At 40.2% G+C, this 18,810-nt stretch overlaps 1 protein-coding gene across 1 annotated transcript in view; it reads right to left on the bottom strand.

The window, feature by feature from the left end:
• LOC145449197 (uncharacterized) overlaps positions 1-18,810 on the bottom strand; it is a 41,467-nt gene that overhangs the window by 5,300 nt on the left and 17,357 nt on the right. The window contains exons 15-23 of the mRNA XM_080327674.1: positions 16,944-17,073; positions 13,879-14,018; positions 13,348-13,529; positions 12,320-12,445; positions 10,736-10,846; positions 9,732-9,953; positions 6,835-6,977; positions 5,958-6,119; positions 1,548-1,643 (exon numbers count right to left, since the gene is read on the bottom strand). Of these exons, the coding sequence (XP_080183800.1) occupies positions 1,548-1,643; positions 5,958-6,119; positions 6,835-6,977; positions 9,732-9,953; positions 10,736-10,846; positions 12,320-12,445; positions 13,348-13,529; positions 13,879-14,018; positions 16,944-17,073 (1,312 nt within the window). The remainder of the gene's footprint in view (positions 1-1,547; positions 1,644-5,957; positions 6,120-6,834; positions 6,978-9,731; positions 9,954-10,735; positions 10,847-12,319; positions 12,446-13,347; positions 13,530-13,878; positions 14,019-16,943; positions 17,074-18,810) is intronic.

Below are 18,810 nucleotides of genomic sequence, written 5' to 3'. Positions count from 1 at the left end.
ATTTTTGGCACACCTTTCGGAGTCTCATGTTAAACAAAACTTCATTGTGTGCTGGTACGTCCTGGTGCGGCAATGGATGACGCCAAAATGCCTATTTCTATAAATCATGCGTATTCCACGGAGAAGGACACCTAATAAGCAAGACAATTATAGACACTAAATCGCGCAACGCGCGAAAAGAAATTGAAAAATGTTGGAAAAAGTTTCAAAAAACACGCTATGATATATGTTCATTTGCAAAAGAATTTTGGGCCCTTTTCAAGCTCGGCCCCTCTCCAATTGGGCGGTTTGGGCCGCCCCATTTACGGTCCTGCACAAAATGAATGAATCGAAAACGAATGCGCAAACTGCGCTGTTTAGCCATGAGTCAGCTCGTGTATGTTCTGTACTTGTCGCTCGCATGTCCTCAAATGACAGATCTTGAACCTTAAGTCAAACCGAACCAGGCCTAATTTTACCACCCGAAGTTATGAATCAGTTTAAAATTTGATGTTTTATTTATTTTATCAATGGACAAACCTTCACCATTGCATCTTGGAATTAAGGTATAAAATTGTAATATACCTGGCGGACCGGCAGGAATGTCGTCGCGGACCGGCACCGGTCCGCGGACCGGCGGTTGAGAACCACTGTTGTAGATTGCCAACCCACGGATAGATGCGCAAGATGTGAGTCACGGATGAATGCACCGACAAACGTACTGCAGAACTGGCTAAAAGCAGCAAACTTTGTAGTCCTAGAGCTGGCGATCCAAGCGTCCAAATTTGATGCATCTGGTCTTTATCGTAAGCTATTGATGTACTAATTCCGAAAATACAAAATAAAATCTCGTCATGGCAATGTAACTGCTCCAAAATAGCCGTTTAAGGCCGACTGTTCTGAAAAGTGAGAGCGCTGCAGCAGCATGACCACAACAATTACCAATTACGCCCAGCGATTGTTCAGAACAATGCCGATTCCCAGACTTTCACGACTATTTTGGGATGGTACCATTGCCTGGAAATATACTTTTATTGCGGAATCAGTGCGACATTAGCTTTCGATTAGGACCATACATATCAAATTTCGACGCTTGGATCGCCAGCTATGGGAATATCAATTCTGCTGCTCTTAGCCGGCTCAGCAGTTCGCTTCTCGGCGTATTCAATCGTGAGTCACGTGTTGCGAATCCATCCGTTGGTTAGTAATCTAAAAATTGTATACAATGGCAGCGGAGGCCAGCATAGCGGTAAAAATAAAAATAAAAACTTCGCCCGCAAGGGCGCAGTCAAGGGCTTCCGCGAATGGATCCACCAAATTCCTTGTCGACATTTAAAGAGAATGCATTATAAGTCAATTATTTTATGTTGTGCTTGTCAGGTCTCAATAGCAATTTAATGTAATTGAAATTGTAATTGAGCAAAATTTTTGTCAAATTACAATTACAATTACAATTACACAAAATAAAAATGCTTCAATTACAATTACATTACAATTATATTGAAAAATGTAATTAATTACATTCAATTACAATTACAAATTACAATTGATCCAACTCTGGTACATACCGAGTTGCGTTTCGTCGTCCGCAGACCGTATTGTTGCTAAAGTCACGCCAGTTTGTTCGCAGCTAGTGGTACTCGCTCCAGAGACAGAAGGTTTGCCTAAAACACAATTTACATTGCTTCCATTCGGTCGCAGATTAAAATCCTTTACTGGTGTGATCCGTGAATTACGCAACAGGCCTTTGCATCATATACGGAAGACAAGGATTGTAAGATCGCTCCCTATGCAACTAGAAGCAGATGCGAGATTGACTGGAAACAGCCCATTGGCAATGATCATTATCGAAAGTCACGCACCATATGCGAAAATCGTGTGTTGCGGCGATGTCCAGTGCCCACCATAGCGTAGGATGCAATTTGGGTGAACGGCAAGTTCTGGAGCACAATTTTGCCTTTACAACAATTCCATCGCGTGAAAACGTGTAAAGCACAGCAATTATGACAAATGCATCTGTGGGTTTTCAACAATTCTCAAACGCAGGAAAACCACGCGCGTATTGTAGATACGTCGATGACAATTTTGTGACCTTTATCCCAATCTTTTGGCCCTTTTTGTTTTATGTGACACGTTTTCGCCAATTGAGATAGGTGCCGAAGCAGATTTTTGCACCGTAAAATACCGGTGGCCTGCTTTGGGCATTAAATCACGATAAAAATTTGATTAATACCAGACCCATGTACAATGTACATGTACAAACTACTGACTTATGAAAATTCTCAACTTAATCTAGAACTAGAAATATCGACTTTTACAAATCTTAAAATAACTTACTAAAACATAACTAATTAAACTAAATGCAATTCCGAAGTAACTCGTCAATTTTTAGTTTATCGGAATCGGATAGGCTTTCCTCATGAACTGAGCAGTGAGCATGAACATGAAATGGGAGGGGTTTCCATCCCCAAAATGCATCACTTGGGTACGCCACTATTAGAAGTAGGGATGGTGTGAACGTGAGGTTCACGTTCGCGTTCTGTGTGTGAACCTCAGAAATTTCGAGGTTCACGTTCACAAACGAACCTTGGTAGGTTCTGCACTGTGAACCTTTTTCATATGTTACATTTTACAGTTCATTATAACATGTTTGGTTGAAATTTATTGCATTTCAACTGCGGGCCACTATATGCATGGCGCTGGCAGCATAAAAAATACGACACTAAACAAGCATGAACCTTGACAATCTCAAAAATGTCAATAACTGTACTTGCTTCGTTACAAACGTTCGCTCTAAAATATAGTGACTCTCTGCCGTGAGCTTGACCCGCAATCACACAACATCAAGAGCGAAATACACTACATGTAGGAAGTCAGCGATTAGCGAATGATGCTTATTCAACCAAACAATGAAGTTGATATCGTTGTCTGATGTAAAAAATTTAGCAGGCGTTGCTGTATCAAAAAATCAAATCCTTGCGATTGGGGCGTAAGCTACTGCTGTATAACTTGTTAATGGGGTAATATCGGTAGTAAGTACATTAACCCGTTTTACACTCTGCTCAATATCAACGTAGCAATACTCAGACGCCGAATACATTGTCCGGTTTGGCCTAGACCGTTAAGGCGTAAGCTTATATTTCCTTGTAAGTCGTCGTCGTAATTGCTGGCAAAGCGATGGATAATATTGATTTTATGGGATTAATACATCATTTGATTGTCCCAGTTGATGATGCATTTGGCGACGTTTAAGACGTCAATATGTACTTCAGCATTGCGGCATTATATGGTCCATGTCGCTAGGTATATATAGGCCAGTGGTCGGGAACCTTTTTTGCCCGAAGAGCCATATTGGCCTTATTTTTTCCATCTCGACTCTCAAAGAGCCATACATGTCAATCAACTGTTACGTCACAATTGAAAATTCGTGACGTCATGGTAGCACTAATTCGAACTCACTGCATGGGATTCCTCGTGTGCGCCACATTTTCTCTGTAAAAACTGGTATTTATTGTTCGAAAATAAAGCTCGAAACGAGAGGTAAGAGGCAGACGGGCCAAGCCTCCACCAAGGATAACGCAATTCCTTGTATAAGTAGATTAGAATTTATTACAACTGATATTAATGGAATGTGACTGTCACACTGATTCCGAAAATCCAAGGGCGTAGATAATAAAGTCAGCTGATCCGGGAGAATGCTAATCATGAAATTAAAAACTGCTAATCGGGACGCATCTCAGGCGGAGATAATAAGGGATCTGATCCGGAATATTGCTAATCGTGTGATTAAATACTGCTAATCGCGACTCATCACGATGGAAAGGTTACGCCCGATGGTTAATCGAGGTGTCCCGAGTTTTCAATCAAGTGGCGTCATTTGTTACATCATAATGCGAAAACGCGTTAAAGGCCATCAGTTGTCAATTTGTTGAATGAAACAGCTATGTCTCATGTAACATGAAAATTATAATTTTCAACAACAGCAGCCTGCTGATAGCGACACTGCCACTGTAATATGTCGAATTATCATCATCGCGAAATTAAGGTCGTGTCCAATTCGTTCGGTACAGCTAAGAAATGGATTATAGAATATTGGTATCGCTCTGCAATGGCGGGTACATAATTAGTGAAGCTATTACCTAGGAGACCATTGGCACGGTCATTATCGGAAATATTTGTGCGTATAGGAATGGTAAGCAGTTTTTATCGATAACAAGTTATCTATAGTTTGTTCCGGTTTGATAAATCAAGAGATTACCACTAACTTTATGCGCTGCGATCAACCGGTTTCCCTAATCCTGGGTTGCTAAATCCTGACGAAGGCGATAATCGACTTTTATTGCTAATCCAACTTTATTATCTTCGCCCTAAATACTTATCTACTTCTCCATTCTCAAAGTAATCGGCGGTAACATAACGTTGCGCTACACGCATAAATTTTATACTACACAGAACGTGGAGAAAACGGAACGTGGATAGCTATGGCGTTGTTTGTAATTCGAGTTTGTAATTGTGAATGTCACATCCACAGCAGTTCATTTCGCGCCGTAGATCAGGAAGACAATGTGTATTTGAAAACTGCGTTTTGAAATGGGCGGCGCCGTATCTGCTGTGCTCTTCGACTCAACGTATCGCACAATTCATGATTTCGATTCGGATACATCGCCAGGAGGTTTGAGTCAGTAGTCATTTCGAAGGGGTGGGTTCGAATCCCATCGCTGCCACCACGCCAGGATACAGAGCCTGAACTCCCTGTTGCACCACGAAACGATGTCGCCACACGATACAGAAGAGACATCTTAACAGCACGAAGTCGTTATGTCAGGCAACTAAATAAACGGCGCAATCAGAGAACTAATCATTAGCGTGCCAATTAACAAGTGCCGAGATTCGGCTCCATTACAAACAACACCGGCGCATGGAATTTGCGAGTGATATTGGCCGCCGGCGTGACAGTAACTTACATTTGATGATTTTGAAGAGAGGGGGCCCCAACCCCTAAACCTGAAGACGGCATTGTCTTTACCTCTCAAATACATGTTTATACTACCACGAGGATAGTTATTTTGGCCGTGATGAAAATTTAGCAACAAGTCGCTGCGATATTGATCAATTCAGTACAAAAATAAATATTTGGCAAAGAGCCATATCTTGTACCCAAAGAGCCATATATGGCTCGCGAGCCATAGGTTCCCGACTACTGATATAGGCCGTCACATCACTGAAATGTAGGGTTGGAATTGGCAATATGACGTCACACGACGTCACGAGGTTCACGTTCGCGTTAACACAGAACCTTTCAAAAAGGATCGCGTTCACACGAACCTGAACTTTTCAGAGGTTCACACCATCCCTAATTAGAAGTGATGACTCTGAGTTAGCGATGACCGCAAGAACATCACACAACAGAACATCGGTATCACGGTTCACGCCATACCATACGACAACACTTATATTCTAGTTGGTCACCAATTAATTTTTTCAAATGCGCAACCAAAACTAGAATTAGGGCTGCTGAAAATAGTATTAAGTCAGCTAATTAGATAGGTAGTTTGTACGAGTCTGATTAATACACCTATTTTCATCTATATATTTACAGTGCGGGTGACTGATGAACTAAATAGTAATGCAATACAGGATACAGGTTAACACCCATCCACGGACATTGCTGTAGCTGTAGCTCTATCTAATTTTCAGAAGAGCATGGCTAATATCATTTAGGTCCAACTGAATCCAGAAACTTGCAGATTCGACAGTTATATTACAACAAACGCAGTCACAATTATATACAACAGCCAATTTCATGTCACAGCAGAACAATACGTCCTCATTTCTCCGCACACTATTGTACGCGTGAATGATCTCTCCAACCGGAGATTCCGGAGTCATTATGCCTCCGGAGTCGTGCGGTCAGAACCAACTATAATGCATTGCTTTCGTACTGTATGGTACAAGTATTGTACATACGTCATCTGTACCTTTGACCCGTAAAGCGTGTTCAGAAACGTAGGCTCTTGCGGCCTTGATCTTTTCCCAAATGATGTCGGGAATATTAGAATAGAGAAAGGGGTTGAGCGCGCTGTTGATCGGTATGATGAGTAAACCGACAGGTATGTACGCGTCATTTGGTATATCGACTCCTGTAATACAAGTAAGGTATATTTCACTGTTGTATTATGATCAGGCTGTACAGATGTTAATATTTGGTGCTGAAGTGTTGAAAGTCTTTAAATGCCATAGAGATAGTCACAACGATACTGGTGCTTGAATCAAAGTGAGCATTAGTTAGCTGTTGAAAGTTATCACTCAAAAAGAAGATCCTGTCGTAGAGTCGCTTACTTTTAGCATTTAATCAGAGATGATTACTAAAAAGTGCTAAAAGTCAGTAGCTTAGTAGCTGTATGGTAGAACTGCGATTTTCCTTCAAACATGATCACTTGAGTAAGTACGCGAGTGTAGACAATACCTACTTGAGTACTCCAAAAATAGATTTAACGAATATTCTCTGTTGACACTCATCGGGGGTATTGGTCAGTAACTAGTAAAGAATTGAAAAGAACATTGTATATATCAGTAAAGAATGTTACAACTCTTGATATATATCGTTTGAATTCTCTACTATAGTTGCAAACGATTACCCATGCCTAGTGTCAGTCGAAATATTCGGGTTTATTTCAATATGGATTTGCAATTGTATATAGAATTTATGTACGTACAAACTGTACCTTTTAAAATACTCGAAAAGAGTATTACTATAGCTACTTCGTTACAACACCTATGCATGTTGCAAAAGACCAGGATCGATATTCAACATGGCGCCCTTCAGCTACGAAATCCAGTGTGAATTATGCTAACCAGAAACTTGCAAGAAAGCCATGATGCAGACTGGCATCCAGCAGCAGAAGTCCGTTACGACGATTCTCGTTAAGTTCCGTCTCAGTTTGGCGGCTCGTTGACTGCCGTCTCCTTTATCGGTCGCCACGTTGGGCAAGGTTTTCCTGCAAAATGGATCCGTGTTGACATGGCAAGCTGGTTTGAGCAAGCCAACTGATTGCATAGGTTATTTCTCAGGCCAGGGAATACCAGCAGACTTGTACAAACTACTGGATTTTCAAAAAGCGAAACTAGAACTATAATTAGAACTATCCAAATTTCAAGATCCGCAACTAGAACTAAAACTAGAACTAGTGAATTTTCAAAACCCGCAACTAGTGCCAGAATTAGAACTAATTACTTTTACAAATTCGCAACTAACTAAAACACAATTATCAACTAGATCAGAGTTTCTTGACCGGTGTCTCCGGACCGCAATAAAGGTAATGTACTAAATGTGTTGTTATTGCGTGATGTGGTAGACTTGTGTTTTTGTGACTCACTGAACTCACTCCCGGAACCAGAAACTAATGGGCGCATTGTCGATATTTTCAGCAGAGCTTATTGCAATAGAGCGGCGTTGGACTGGGTTACGGTGAAATGCTTGCCAAATTCTATCATTGCGATTTTTTCAGACAGCAAAAGCACTTTGACAGCAATTAACACGACCAATACAACGAATAGCATCGTCGTAGATCGATCATGCCGCGGCTCTCCCGTAGCGAATCGTCCATTCTAATTCGGATGCAAACGGGGCATTGTAGACTAAACGCTCATCTGTAGAGACTTAGATTTCATGAAACGGGACTGTGTGTCACATGTAATCAACCAGAAACGCTTGATCATTTTGTTACTCCATGCAATCGCTACGATCGATCCAGGGTTCATCTTGTTCGATCCGCTCATAGACACAATATCCCACTTTCGTTTAGTTCGCTATTGAAAAGTCCTTACACGGTACGGTACAATCACTGTTAGACTTTGTTGTATTGTCCACTAGGGACATACATTACATATATACTGCTCGGGATAGTGACCAAGCTGTAACATCCCATACATTTCGGTGTCTATGTTCGTGTTTGCGATTGTTTTGAATAATTGAATTTACGATACGCGTTACGATTGTTTTGAGTAATTACGTGGTATAAGTATTATTTTTGTACTTGCCTAATATACAATTGAATAGTTTATTCATATTGAAATGAACCCGAATATTTTCGGCTGACACTCGCCAGGGGTAATCGTCAGCAACTAGTAGAGAATTCAAAAGAACAGCGTACATCAACAATGTTAACACAAAATATGACGTCACCAACAAGAAATGTCCAATACGAGAGCGTTTAATGTACTATTTTTAGATGATGCACGAACTCTTTTTGTTGACACAGCCTTGGCTGGAGTATTTTGATAAAAGTCGACTCCAAGGCACACAAATGAAAGTGTGAGCGACCCTTTCCGAGTATGCGAAATCTGTCGTCTCGATAATTTTTCGCACAGGCGGGATTATCCAACAAGTGTTTGCCAATTGCAGAATTTATGGCCTTTGATTGTTCCGCATCAATCTTGAGCGGATGAGTTATGGGTGAGCTTTTCACCGAGTGTGTTCTAATAGTAACACATCCACCCAGAAGTTTGTGTTAACAACGTCATTCAGTGCATTCAATTTAGAAATTATTAAAAATTAATACATCGCATATAGTGCAAACTTTTGACTTGGCTCGCCAATATTTATAGTCTGTCATTCTCAGAAAAGTACTTGCCCACCTGTGACATGGGGGTTTCCGGGTCATTAAAGGTTAGGAACCATACAGAACTGGATTTCATCCTCCTAGCCAACATACTAAGTTTAATTTATCGGAAATATCAGACATGCAATTGACATTCCAAAGGAACGGACTTTCGAGTTGGAAATAGCAGAGATTCCGACCCCAAAAACCCACAAACTTTGATATATATCGTTCGATTGTTATAGCGACAAGAGTGATGATTCCAGTACCTATCCACGATGGACGTAGTTTACTTCCCACAGCAAAGAATAATACAAGGGATGATGCAGGCTTGTAATGATTCGAGTCAGGACTCGACTCGTCTTGGTCACTTTCTGCATATTATCAAAATACACCAACCAAAACTCTGTCAACAAAAGGAGTTCGTGTACCACCTAAAAATAGTACATTGAACGCTCTCTCTTTCATGCTGGTGACGTCATATTTTGTGATAGATTGTTGATATACAATGTTCTTTCCAATTCTCTATACTAGTTGCTGACGATTACCCCTGACGAGTGTCAGCCGAAAATATTCGGGTTCATTTCAATATGAATATACTATTTAATTGTATATTGAAGTTCTGTACCTCCAAGAAGCTCTTCTGCATATTTACTCGACTTCATGGCGCACTTCACCAAGTCACATGACTCGAGATATTCCATACGGCTTGATTCAAGTCCCGTCTATCAGTATCAATATCGAATGAGAATAAATAGTGAATTATGAATGCGAGATATTTGACATCCCGCAAAAATTTCAAACAAGTGAGTTGAACCTGACTTGAACTCGATAACGAACGGTGAACGCTATGACTTGGATTCGGCCTTCACTGATTGATGAAATGAAGATGTCTCTACTTAGCTCAAATAGTAAGTATAAAAGTAAGATTTACTTGTTACTAGGAATCTTGTGACTTGTTTAAAACCTAAGGACGATATGCAGTTTATCCTTATATCAAGTGCGTAACAAGAAAATAAATAAATATAACAAATAAAGCTGAGGCATATAGTCGAGGAAGTAATTTATATTAGATCCAGTATCACAGTAGACCTTTAACATATCGCTGAAACAATCCGTACGCATTACGAAGAAAAACTACAAAGTACTTACCGACTAATGATAATCCCTCCTGTAAATATGCAGAAGAACGCGACGAAATTGATTACGATTAAAAATAGGGAGTATATCCACGCCGTGTCTGCTTTGACGTCGGGGAAAAGTGTCGGCAGACACACAGAATGAGAAGAATAAAATCCGAACTTCCGCAGTGATGTGTAGTTTGGGTTGACCTCTGCGATCAAATGCTTGAGTAACGACCACGATCCGATCTCTCTGGAAAGCGCACGCATATTCATACAACTCTGGCGACGATTACAAATGTTGACACATAAGGACATAAGGACATAGTTTATTTTTGTCCATGATGTTTTTGCGGCATACACACCGACTCATGATATACATTGCATTGCATACCATGAGTGCACGATGTGCATATGCCACTGGAAAAGGAAGGTACAGATATAGCCTTGTACGGCATTCTAAGTATTGCACTACTCCTCCATGCTATTCCAGTAATGCATGCACGCTAGGCGGGGAAGTCATGGATACCAGTGTTACTAATCAGGTATTTGGTCTGACCCGGCCGAGGATCGAACCCACGTCCTACCGATCAAGAAGCCGGACGCTTTACCATTATACGCTATCTTGTCAATGAGTATCGAGGGCGTGTCATTGTAAACAGTTAGAAAGATGTCAAAAGTTTAAATATCTACCTTTTATGCGACCGCAAAAAATATAACAATGCCTATTTCATTGCACTTTGTGACAATGCTGTGGATGATCACAACTTCACAGATATGTCATTTCCACAAAAGTGACTCGAATAATTAGAATCAAAAGAATTAGAATAATTCAGATTCGAGCAGTAAATTCAACCAAATCATCGATATTAAATTTCGAGCATCGTGGAAACCTGGGCGCTGAATGAAATTGCTCACGGAATATTTTCACACGGAAGGCAAATCCATTATCAAGTGAATTTCACGCTCAGTGATTACGGCTTTGGAAAATTGTACTCATATAACGTAAAAAAGCGTGATGCAAAATGTGCTTACCCGAAATCTTTAAGTCGTTCGTCCGTTTTGTTATACATTAGAAGCAACCAATTCGTAAGTGTCGTCTTTTCGCTGCTGTTGATTGTCGCGAACAGCTTATTCCCATCGTAGCTGTACACGGGAGGCACCGTTACAATATGTGAAACATTTCTTGATATCGTAGATTAACGGATATGCAACAGTCCTTTTCAGAGAACGTCACCATCTACCTTTAGACCAGTGGTTCCCAACCTTTTTCGACTCATCACTCCCCTTTCAAGCTCCACACCGAACATCACACTCCAAATATTGGGAACCGAAAAATGGGCATACAAAAAAAGGTCACCTTTTCGGCTCGACTTCGAAATTAGGCCTACACTTTTACAGCTAAATTTTCGTGAGTAGACCAAACAAAAGTTCATTTCTCCGACTTGATCGCCCCCTTCGTTATATTCGCCCTCCCTTGACCGCCAAATCACCCACGTTGGGAACCACTGCTTTAGACAGACTTGACTAGATAATTCTAGTTAGAATAATTAAAACGAAATACCGAGAATCTAAGTATAATCTTATGCTAAATGTTTCTTTGCTATACTTCTTATTTTTATCTAATTTGTGAAATGTTTCTATATGCTCACATTTTAATTCTAATCTAATTTCTGGTTTTCCTGAAAATTCTACAGGACATATTGGCAGACGAGCCAAGCTTGCTGTACAATGTACATACGTTCGAAATCCTCTTGCTTGTGAGAATGAACTGATTTTATATGAACAGAACTTGATTCAATTTACAAGTGTTCACGAATTCAGTCTAATTCTAATCTAATTTGGAAAACACTGCGTAGCTATAATTCTAATTCTGATCTTCTTTAAAAAAAAAACTGAAAATTTTCAGGTTGTCCAAGGTTGCCTTCATGTGATCAGTTCAGATAACATGTAGCCTGCTTTGTCACGTTCTCACCAAGTGTCCAAACAACGTACTCAGTACTAGACTCTGGTGGCCATAACTATTACAATAATACCACAGTGACAAATATTAGTTAATGCAAATACACCCAAAATGTATGGGCTGTCACACAATATACACAATGTTGCTCTGTAAATTTGAATAGTGTAGTGATTGCTATGTGCTCTAACCGGGAATAGCGTAATAATATGTTACGTCTTATACGTTATATACAGTTATCAATAAGATTCTGCGTCCATCCGATTACATAATAAACCGTTTTTCTGTGAATGAACGCGAAATATGTGGGTAAAAGATTGTATCAAAGAAAGACATAGGTATTTATGTGTATTGTGCATATAGTAATGTATGGATCAGAAGGACTGATCACACTTTTACATAGTTTTCGTATGGACATAACATATTTGTGGAATATATATATTTCCTTCGCTAGGAATGTGGAAGATGATACTATCGAATATATATAACACACCGTTTTTTTGCACGTGTATTCTATTTCCCGATCTAAAATATCAAGTAGTAATGTCTTATCGGCAAAAAATATCAATCATACTTTTGCACGGATTTCGTATTAACAGATGGATTTGCCAACTATGTGTATTTCCTGATTCTAGGCGTCGATAGATCTATGTACTTACGAAATGGTGTCCACAGAGTAATCTTCCAGAGTCCCGAATTCCGGTATGACTCCGAGAAGTATTGATATGATCCACGTCACAACGAGAGCGAATATGTAGCGGTTCGAATGATATTTTGAATGCATCCTGTTACGTGGAATGATGTTACATTACAAACGCCCTATTATAGGCAGAGCGGGTTCAGTAACGAAGGATTTCTATGTTTTCCGGGTACTCAAATAGGTTTCGCCTATACTTTCACTAATTTCTCAAGTGCGTATGTGTTAAGATTACTTCCACTTTTACCTAACATTTTTCAAGCAAAACTACGTTCTTTTTGCACTTTCGATTCTATACAGTATAACTTACTTTTGATATATGCTTGCGTCACTTTTTTAAATGAATTAGTTGCAACAATTGACGAAATAGCCCCTGTATCACGAAAACTGAATATATTTTTGAAAATTGCATCTTTTTGTGGCGTAATAAATCATTTTGCGTCAGTCGAGATTCTGCGAGATGCAATTCTGGAAGTAGCCACCTCCTTTTAACTGCTAAATGGAGGGTTGTAACCAAGTCACAAGGTTCCGAGTCACAACTCAATATGACTTTTAGATCTTTGAGTCATTTTCAATTCACCACCGAGTCAATCCGAGGGAACCAGGGTCCAGTCCGAGTTATAATATTAAGACTCTGGTCCTAGTCCATGTCATAGTGTTTATTGTTCCATATCGAGTCCAAGTCATGTTCAACTCAATTCTATGAAACCATTGGGTGACATCGAAGGCCTCGGATTGACATTATACTCATTACCCCACACTAAACATATTTATTCAAACATAATATAAAAGACAGTGAATGGGCTTATTTTTCAATTATCGGCCCTAATATACGTTACTGCTACTTCTAGTAGCAACTCTGACTACATTCCCAACCTCTGATTACAGCATCATTTGAGACGAAGCCTTCATCATAGATGAGACTTGTCATCAAGTTTCAAAGAATCATGAAGTGCAATTTTCACTTCAACATACATTATATTAGCTTACATTGAAACTGCATGAACCCGAAACGCGGTTATCAAAACCATCGTGAAGACAGATTGCTGCGACCCTATCACCACCAACACCCCGAGAGCACTGCACGTTGCGCTGCTCCTCCAAAATCGATCTTCCAGGCAGTATTGAGTCGAGGATGAAATTGCTTGCAAGCAGATTGCTGATGTGAAGATCTGTAAGTCACAAGAATTTCATTATTCCGAAAACGAATGGTGACTACTGGTTAAAGTTGGACAAAATTCGGGTACGTTTGTGATTATATTATGCACCGAGTACTGAACTTCTAGTTTTGTGGAGTATATTCGAGTATAAGTTATTACGACATTATAACAGTATGAACGATGTGGAAAGTCGTAATCCCATATCCTATATGTAATCGCAGCTTCTGGAGGGCTCCCCCACCCAGACCCCCGTTTGCATATATTATTACTAACTTGAAGTTAATGCGCCATATGGAAACGGAATCACGTGATGTGTATACGACACTAAACACAACAAAATGCGTCGATTTAACGAACTTACCCCAACAATAAGATCGGCGCAGGACAACGCAAACACGAAAACCTTGATCAATTTCTCGGCTTCGCTTCTAATTTCAGACTTCAAATAACTCCAGATCATTTGACTTATCACCGTTATATTTCCGGCCAATGCTAGAAAACCTGCAGGGTTGAAATTAACTGAGATAAATATTCAATGCTGAATTAAGAGCATTGATTTCACTAAGGCATGGAGTATAACCCTCGTATTAACATGATTTGTAAGCAACCCTAAATCAGTGTATATCAACTGAGACACATCTCCATATTGAGTGACATATCTTACAAGTGACAGGAAACACTCTTTGTATTATATGTCTATATGTAGTGTGCATGTGCAATGTGCATGTAGGTACGCCAAAGTACCTAGGGCCCTAGTCTTCTTGTTAAGGGTCATGACTTTTTAAAACAATATAGAAAAACAATATAGAGATAAGGTCATGTTTAATCTTCAAAAACAATAAGACTAACACAGGAGAGCAAGATCCTATTAATTATTAAGAGAGCAGGCATGGCTGGGCTAGATGTCGTAAAGCGTGGGTATAAATACGATATGATGGCATGCGAGGAAACAATGATTGGCAATAATTACCAGTCCTATACAAATCAGAGTCAAATGATATAGGCCAGTGGTTCCAACTTTTACACTAACCGCAAGCCTTTGCTGAACCCCAAATTTTCGTTGAGTCATAAATGCAGCAATCTACGACAATACGCGTTTAATTACACATCTAATATATTACTATAGATTACTGAGGCATAAGATGAACTGTTCATCAATAGAGTGGTAATTATATAATTAAAATTCAAGGCAAATCAGTGTGGCTTCCGCTGTTACCTTTCAGATACTAGTTCAGAAATTCGAGGCTTAACTTTGGAGAGTGTCATCGTCTTGTTCAGCCGGAACGTAACAGCGTGACACCAATTGTTTAATTCAGGGGTGGCCAACCTTTTTGGCCAAAGAGCCACATGACATTTACGAACCATTGCGCGGGCCACTTGAATGTTGATGACCTTTTTTAGTCATCCGATAAGAGCGAACCAAATTAGGTAACGTTGAAAACAAGACTTATATTACCACGCTTTGAAATTGGTAACAATTATGTCATGAAAACTATGTCTGCAACTGTGCAGTGTGCATTTCAAAGATAATGAATGAACTCGATCAGTAAATATGTTACTTGCATATATTGGCGGTCGCCTCTGTACACCACTGCGCTCATTTGGCGAGGACAGGATTATTCAGAGTTTGGACATTACAATATCGAAGGTTTCGGTGAACTTATGCTTCTATCATTTTGTGCAAATGTTTCATCACCGACGATCTCGCTGCGAGCGCACAAGCGAAGTCGCATGTTGGACGACACGTTATCACCTAATTGCGAATATAGTTGGACTCAAGTCTGCAAATTACGCGTGTTTATAATTTTCAGCAGGGAGATCCAATACCAAATACAAGACATCGAGTGACGATAATTCACGCGAAGTGCTAAGAAAAATTTTAAGTCAAATAAATCTGCTGCGAAATATTCTGCTCCATGGTCATATACGAAGATCTGCGATAAATGTGGCTGGCCCCAGGTTACGCCAATGCGTCGTTACTGATGTTTTAGTCATCATCAAATTTCGCGGCCAGGCTAATCAAATATAGGTGGGCCTTGCAATTTTACCTGATGTTATAACTAATTTCGAAAATTACCTCCCGGGCCACATTCGGCCCGTGGGCACCGGGTTGGCCGCCCCTGGCTTAATTGCACACGAGCTTCTAAATCAGTGGTTCTCAACCTCTTTTAGACACGCCCCCCTTCATGATAATGAAAAATTTCGCGCCCCCCTTATCGTCATATCACAAATTCCAACCGGGATTAAAAGAATTAAAAAATATAAAATTAGGTCTATATATAGAGAAACACGCATGAATTGGAGGTGAATCGCGCAGAGCACGAATTTTTTTCAGTTGACCACTTCTTCGCTCCCCTCTCAGATGCTTTCACGCCCCTCCCCTAAGGGGGCGCGCCCCCAGGTTGAGAACCAATGTTCTAAATAGTGGCGATATAGTTGGCATTTAAGAGATATAATTGAAAAACGACATACCACCACAACACTCACAGTTCTTCTACTGGTCGGGCTTAATTGCCGGCAATCAATGATGGCCAAGACGGGGGCGTGTTATCACAAATCATGTGCAGGAGTTGAGAGATTACATTGATCGCCAGCCAACCCTAGTGTTCAGAACCACTGATATTGACGTAAATACACGGAAATATATAACTTGAGGGCGGATAACATAAAGTTAGGTTATCAACCAGGTCAATAATCGTGTCCGTCAGGTCATAGCAAGTTTAGCAACCCAGGATTAAGGAAACCGATTGATTGCAGCGCATAAAGTTAGTTTTAATCTCATGATTTAACTATAATTTAACAAACCATAATAAACTATAATAGTTATCTATAAAAACTGCGTACATTGCGTAACATTCCTACGCGCAAATTTTCGGACAATGACCGTGACGATTGACTCCTAGGAAATGGCTTCACTAAACACGTAACCAGTCAGACAATCAACGAACTATGTACCCACCATTGCAGAGCGGTATACCTATCAATATTCTATAGTCCATTGCTTCGTTGTACATTACTGATTACGCACGAATTTCATTCGCGATGATGTTAATTGTACCTTCAGTATCTTTATCAGCAGCCTGCCGTTCCATTCAACAAATTGACAACTGACAATCACAACCGCTTTTTCTCGCGACACTCACGACACCTCATTCAATTTGATGCGTCGCGATTAGCAGTTTTTAATCACACGATTAGCATTCCGGATCAGCTAGCTTTATGATATCGGTCTAAAATGCGCCGCGATCAGCAGTTTTTGATCACATGATTAGCATCCTCCCGGATCAACTAGCTTTATGATCTCCGCCCTTGATGTTTTATGACTCAGACGAATAGTCGCTGAAAAGATCGATCAATCCGTTTGATAAGGCACCGACAATATAATCGATCACATTATACCCTTACAAAGGAATGAAAGGATCTTACTTATAATCGATACCAGACCAAGCATGACCTTGTTGCTAATCAACGAGTTGTTATCGGAGAAGGCGGTATCCACGCACCCAGGCTCGCATTCGTCAATGCCACTTTTGCAGTTTTTTGTCCCGTCGCACACCTGAAGACACCGTGAATATGGATATATAGGGAGACGATACTGAACAAATGGCATTCAAAGATTGTTAGACATGAGTCTCAGGCAAAAAGAATTTCAAGTACGGTAATAAATCGGGTGGATTACATATACACTGTTCCAATTTAGCACAGACCTTGCCGCTTTCTCGCGCTTTTATTACGGCTGAGCGCAATGATTCGTGTCGAGTGATGATAATGATTCTTTCGAGTACTGACACAATGTGCATGACTCAAACCAAGTCATATGACTCGGGCATAGGACGGCAAGACCGACATTTCATTGTAACTTCGAAGAAGAGTAAAGTTACCTAATATTGGTATTTCGTATATCAGTCCTGATACTTGGAAAATAGAGCCAGAAACTGTTAAGACTGAGGAAAACTACGAAATTATGAATGCAAGCCATTCTATATCACTCGAGCAGAGTTGAAAAAAGTCGGCTGAACCGGATTGAACTGAAAACTGAACGGTGAACGTAATGACTTGGACTCGACCGTCTACTGGCTGAGGTGGACTCGGTGGTGAATTGAAAATGACTGGACTTGACTCGAGTCAAACCATAGAAGTGAAATTGACTTGTGACTCGGAACCTTGAGACTTGGTTACAACCCTGGTACAAACCATGCCGATGCATACGTTTCTTTATGCTATAGACCGAGGTTCAGAGGTGGCGAAAGTATAGCCAGCGCTGCTGTTCAGGTACGAGTAAGCCCGCGAATTTCTACTGAATTAGAAGTAGAAGTAGCAATTTCGTAAGCATGTCAAAACTAGTGGAAAATTAAGGTCAGAAAAGTACTAAGTAAGTAGTATTTAAACGCAGATTTTGTGAATGGGTCGCATGTACTTTTAGCAGCTAATCGGAAGTGGCTGCTTTCGAAATTACAAGGTGCATCTTCACGACTAACGCAAAACGGCCAATGTCACCACAAATCGACGCAATTTTCCCAAATGAATTCAGTTACTGTGATACAGGGGCTATTGCGCTCAGTTGCCATGACCATTTCACTCATAAAAGGATGCAGACTCGTCAAAAAAGTATTTCTACTCTACAATAGTCTAAAAGGGTATAAATAGGCATAGGTTTACTTAAAGTACTGAAGTAGAAGTGGCAGTGCCCGAAAAAGACAATCGCTTGAATAAGTATAGTAAAAGTATGTAAAATCAAATTGAGTACTCGGAAAAAGTAGAAGTACTTCGTTACCGACCACCTCTGCTAACGATTGTACAGTCGATCCGCCTAATCCTGACTCAGGATAACAGGAAAACCGCTTTATCCAGCCAAAATGCTCGTAAGAAAAGTAAAAATTACACGAAAACTCTGGTTAATTCAGATAACTCTCCGCTTAATTCTGGCACAGGGGCGAAATTCTTATCGTTAGATTATAACGCAACAAACTATACTTCGTTCGTTTTAACACAAGGTGAGTGATTACGGTGAAACATTGTCGTGCCCGCCTTATGGTCGCTTTGTACTTCGGAACAATTGCGCGCGTCCTGTAGAACAGAATGCCGGTACGAAAAAGTTTTCTGCCTATATAGCTAAATTATTTTTGCTTTTCATTCACAACTGTTTTGTGGGGTAAGTTTTATCAGGTGAGAATAGTCTCTCAGCCGTTGAAAAATTACTGTACAATTGTAACCAGAGTGTCTTAATTAATCGGAGTCGAATGTACTTTTAAGGCATTCAATCATGACACTGATAAGGCCTATAGTCGCTAGC

This window comes from Botryllus schlosseri, chromosome 10 (genome assembly GCF_051294905.1).
Source record: "Botryllus schlosseri isolate E-star chromosome 10, Bs_hap1, whole genome shotgun sequence".
NCBI lineage: Eukaryota > Metazoa > Chordata > Ascidiacea > Stolidobranchia > Styelidae > Botryllus > Botryllus schlosseri.
This window is presented reverse-complemented; position numbering and strand designations above follow the sequence as displayed.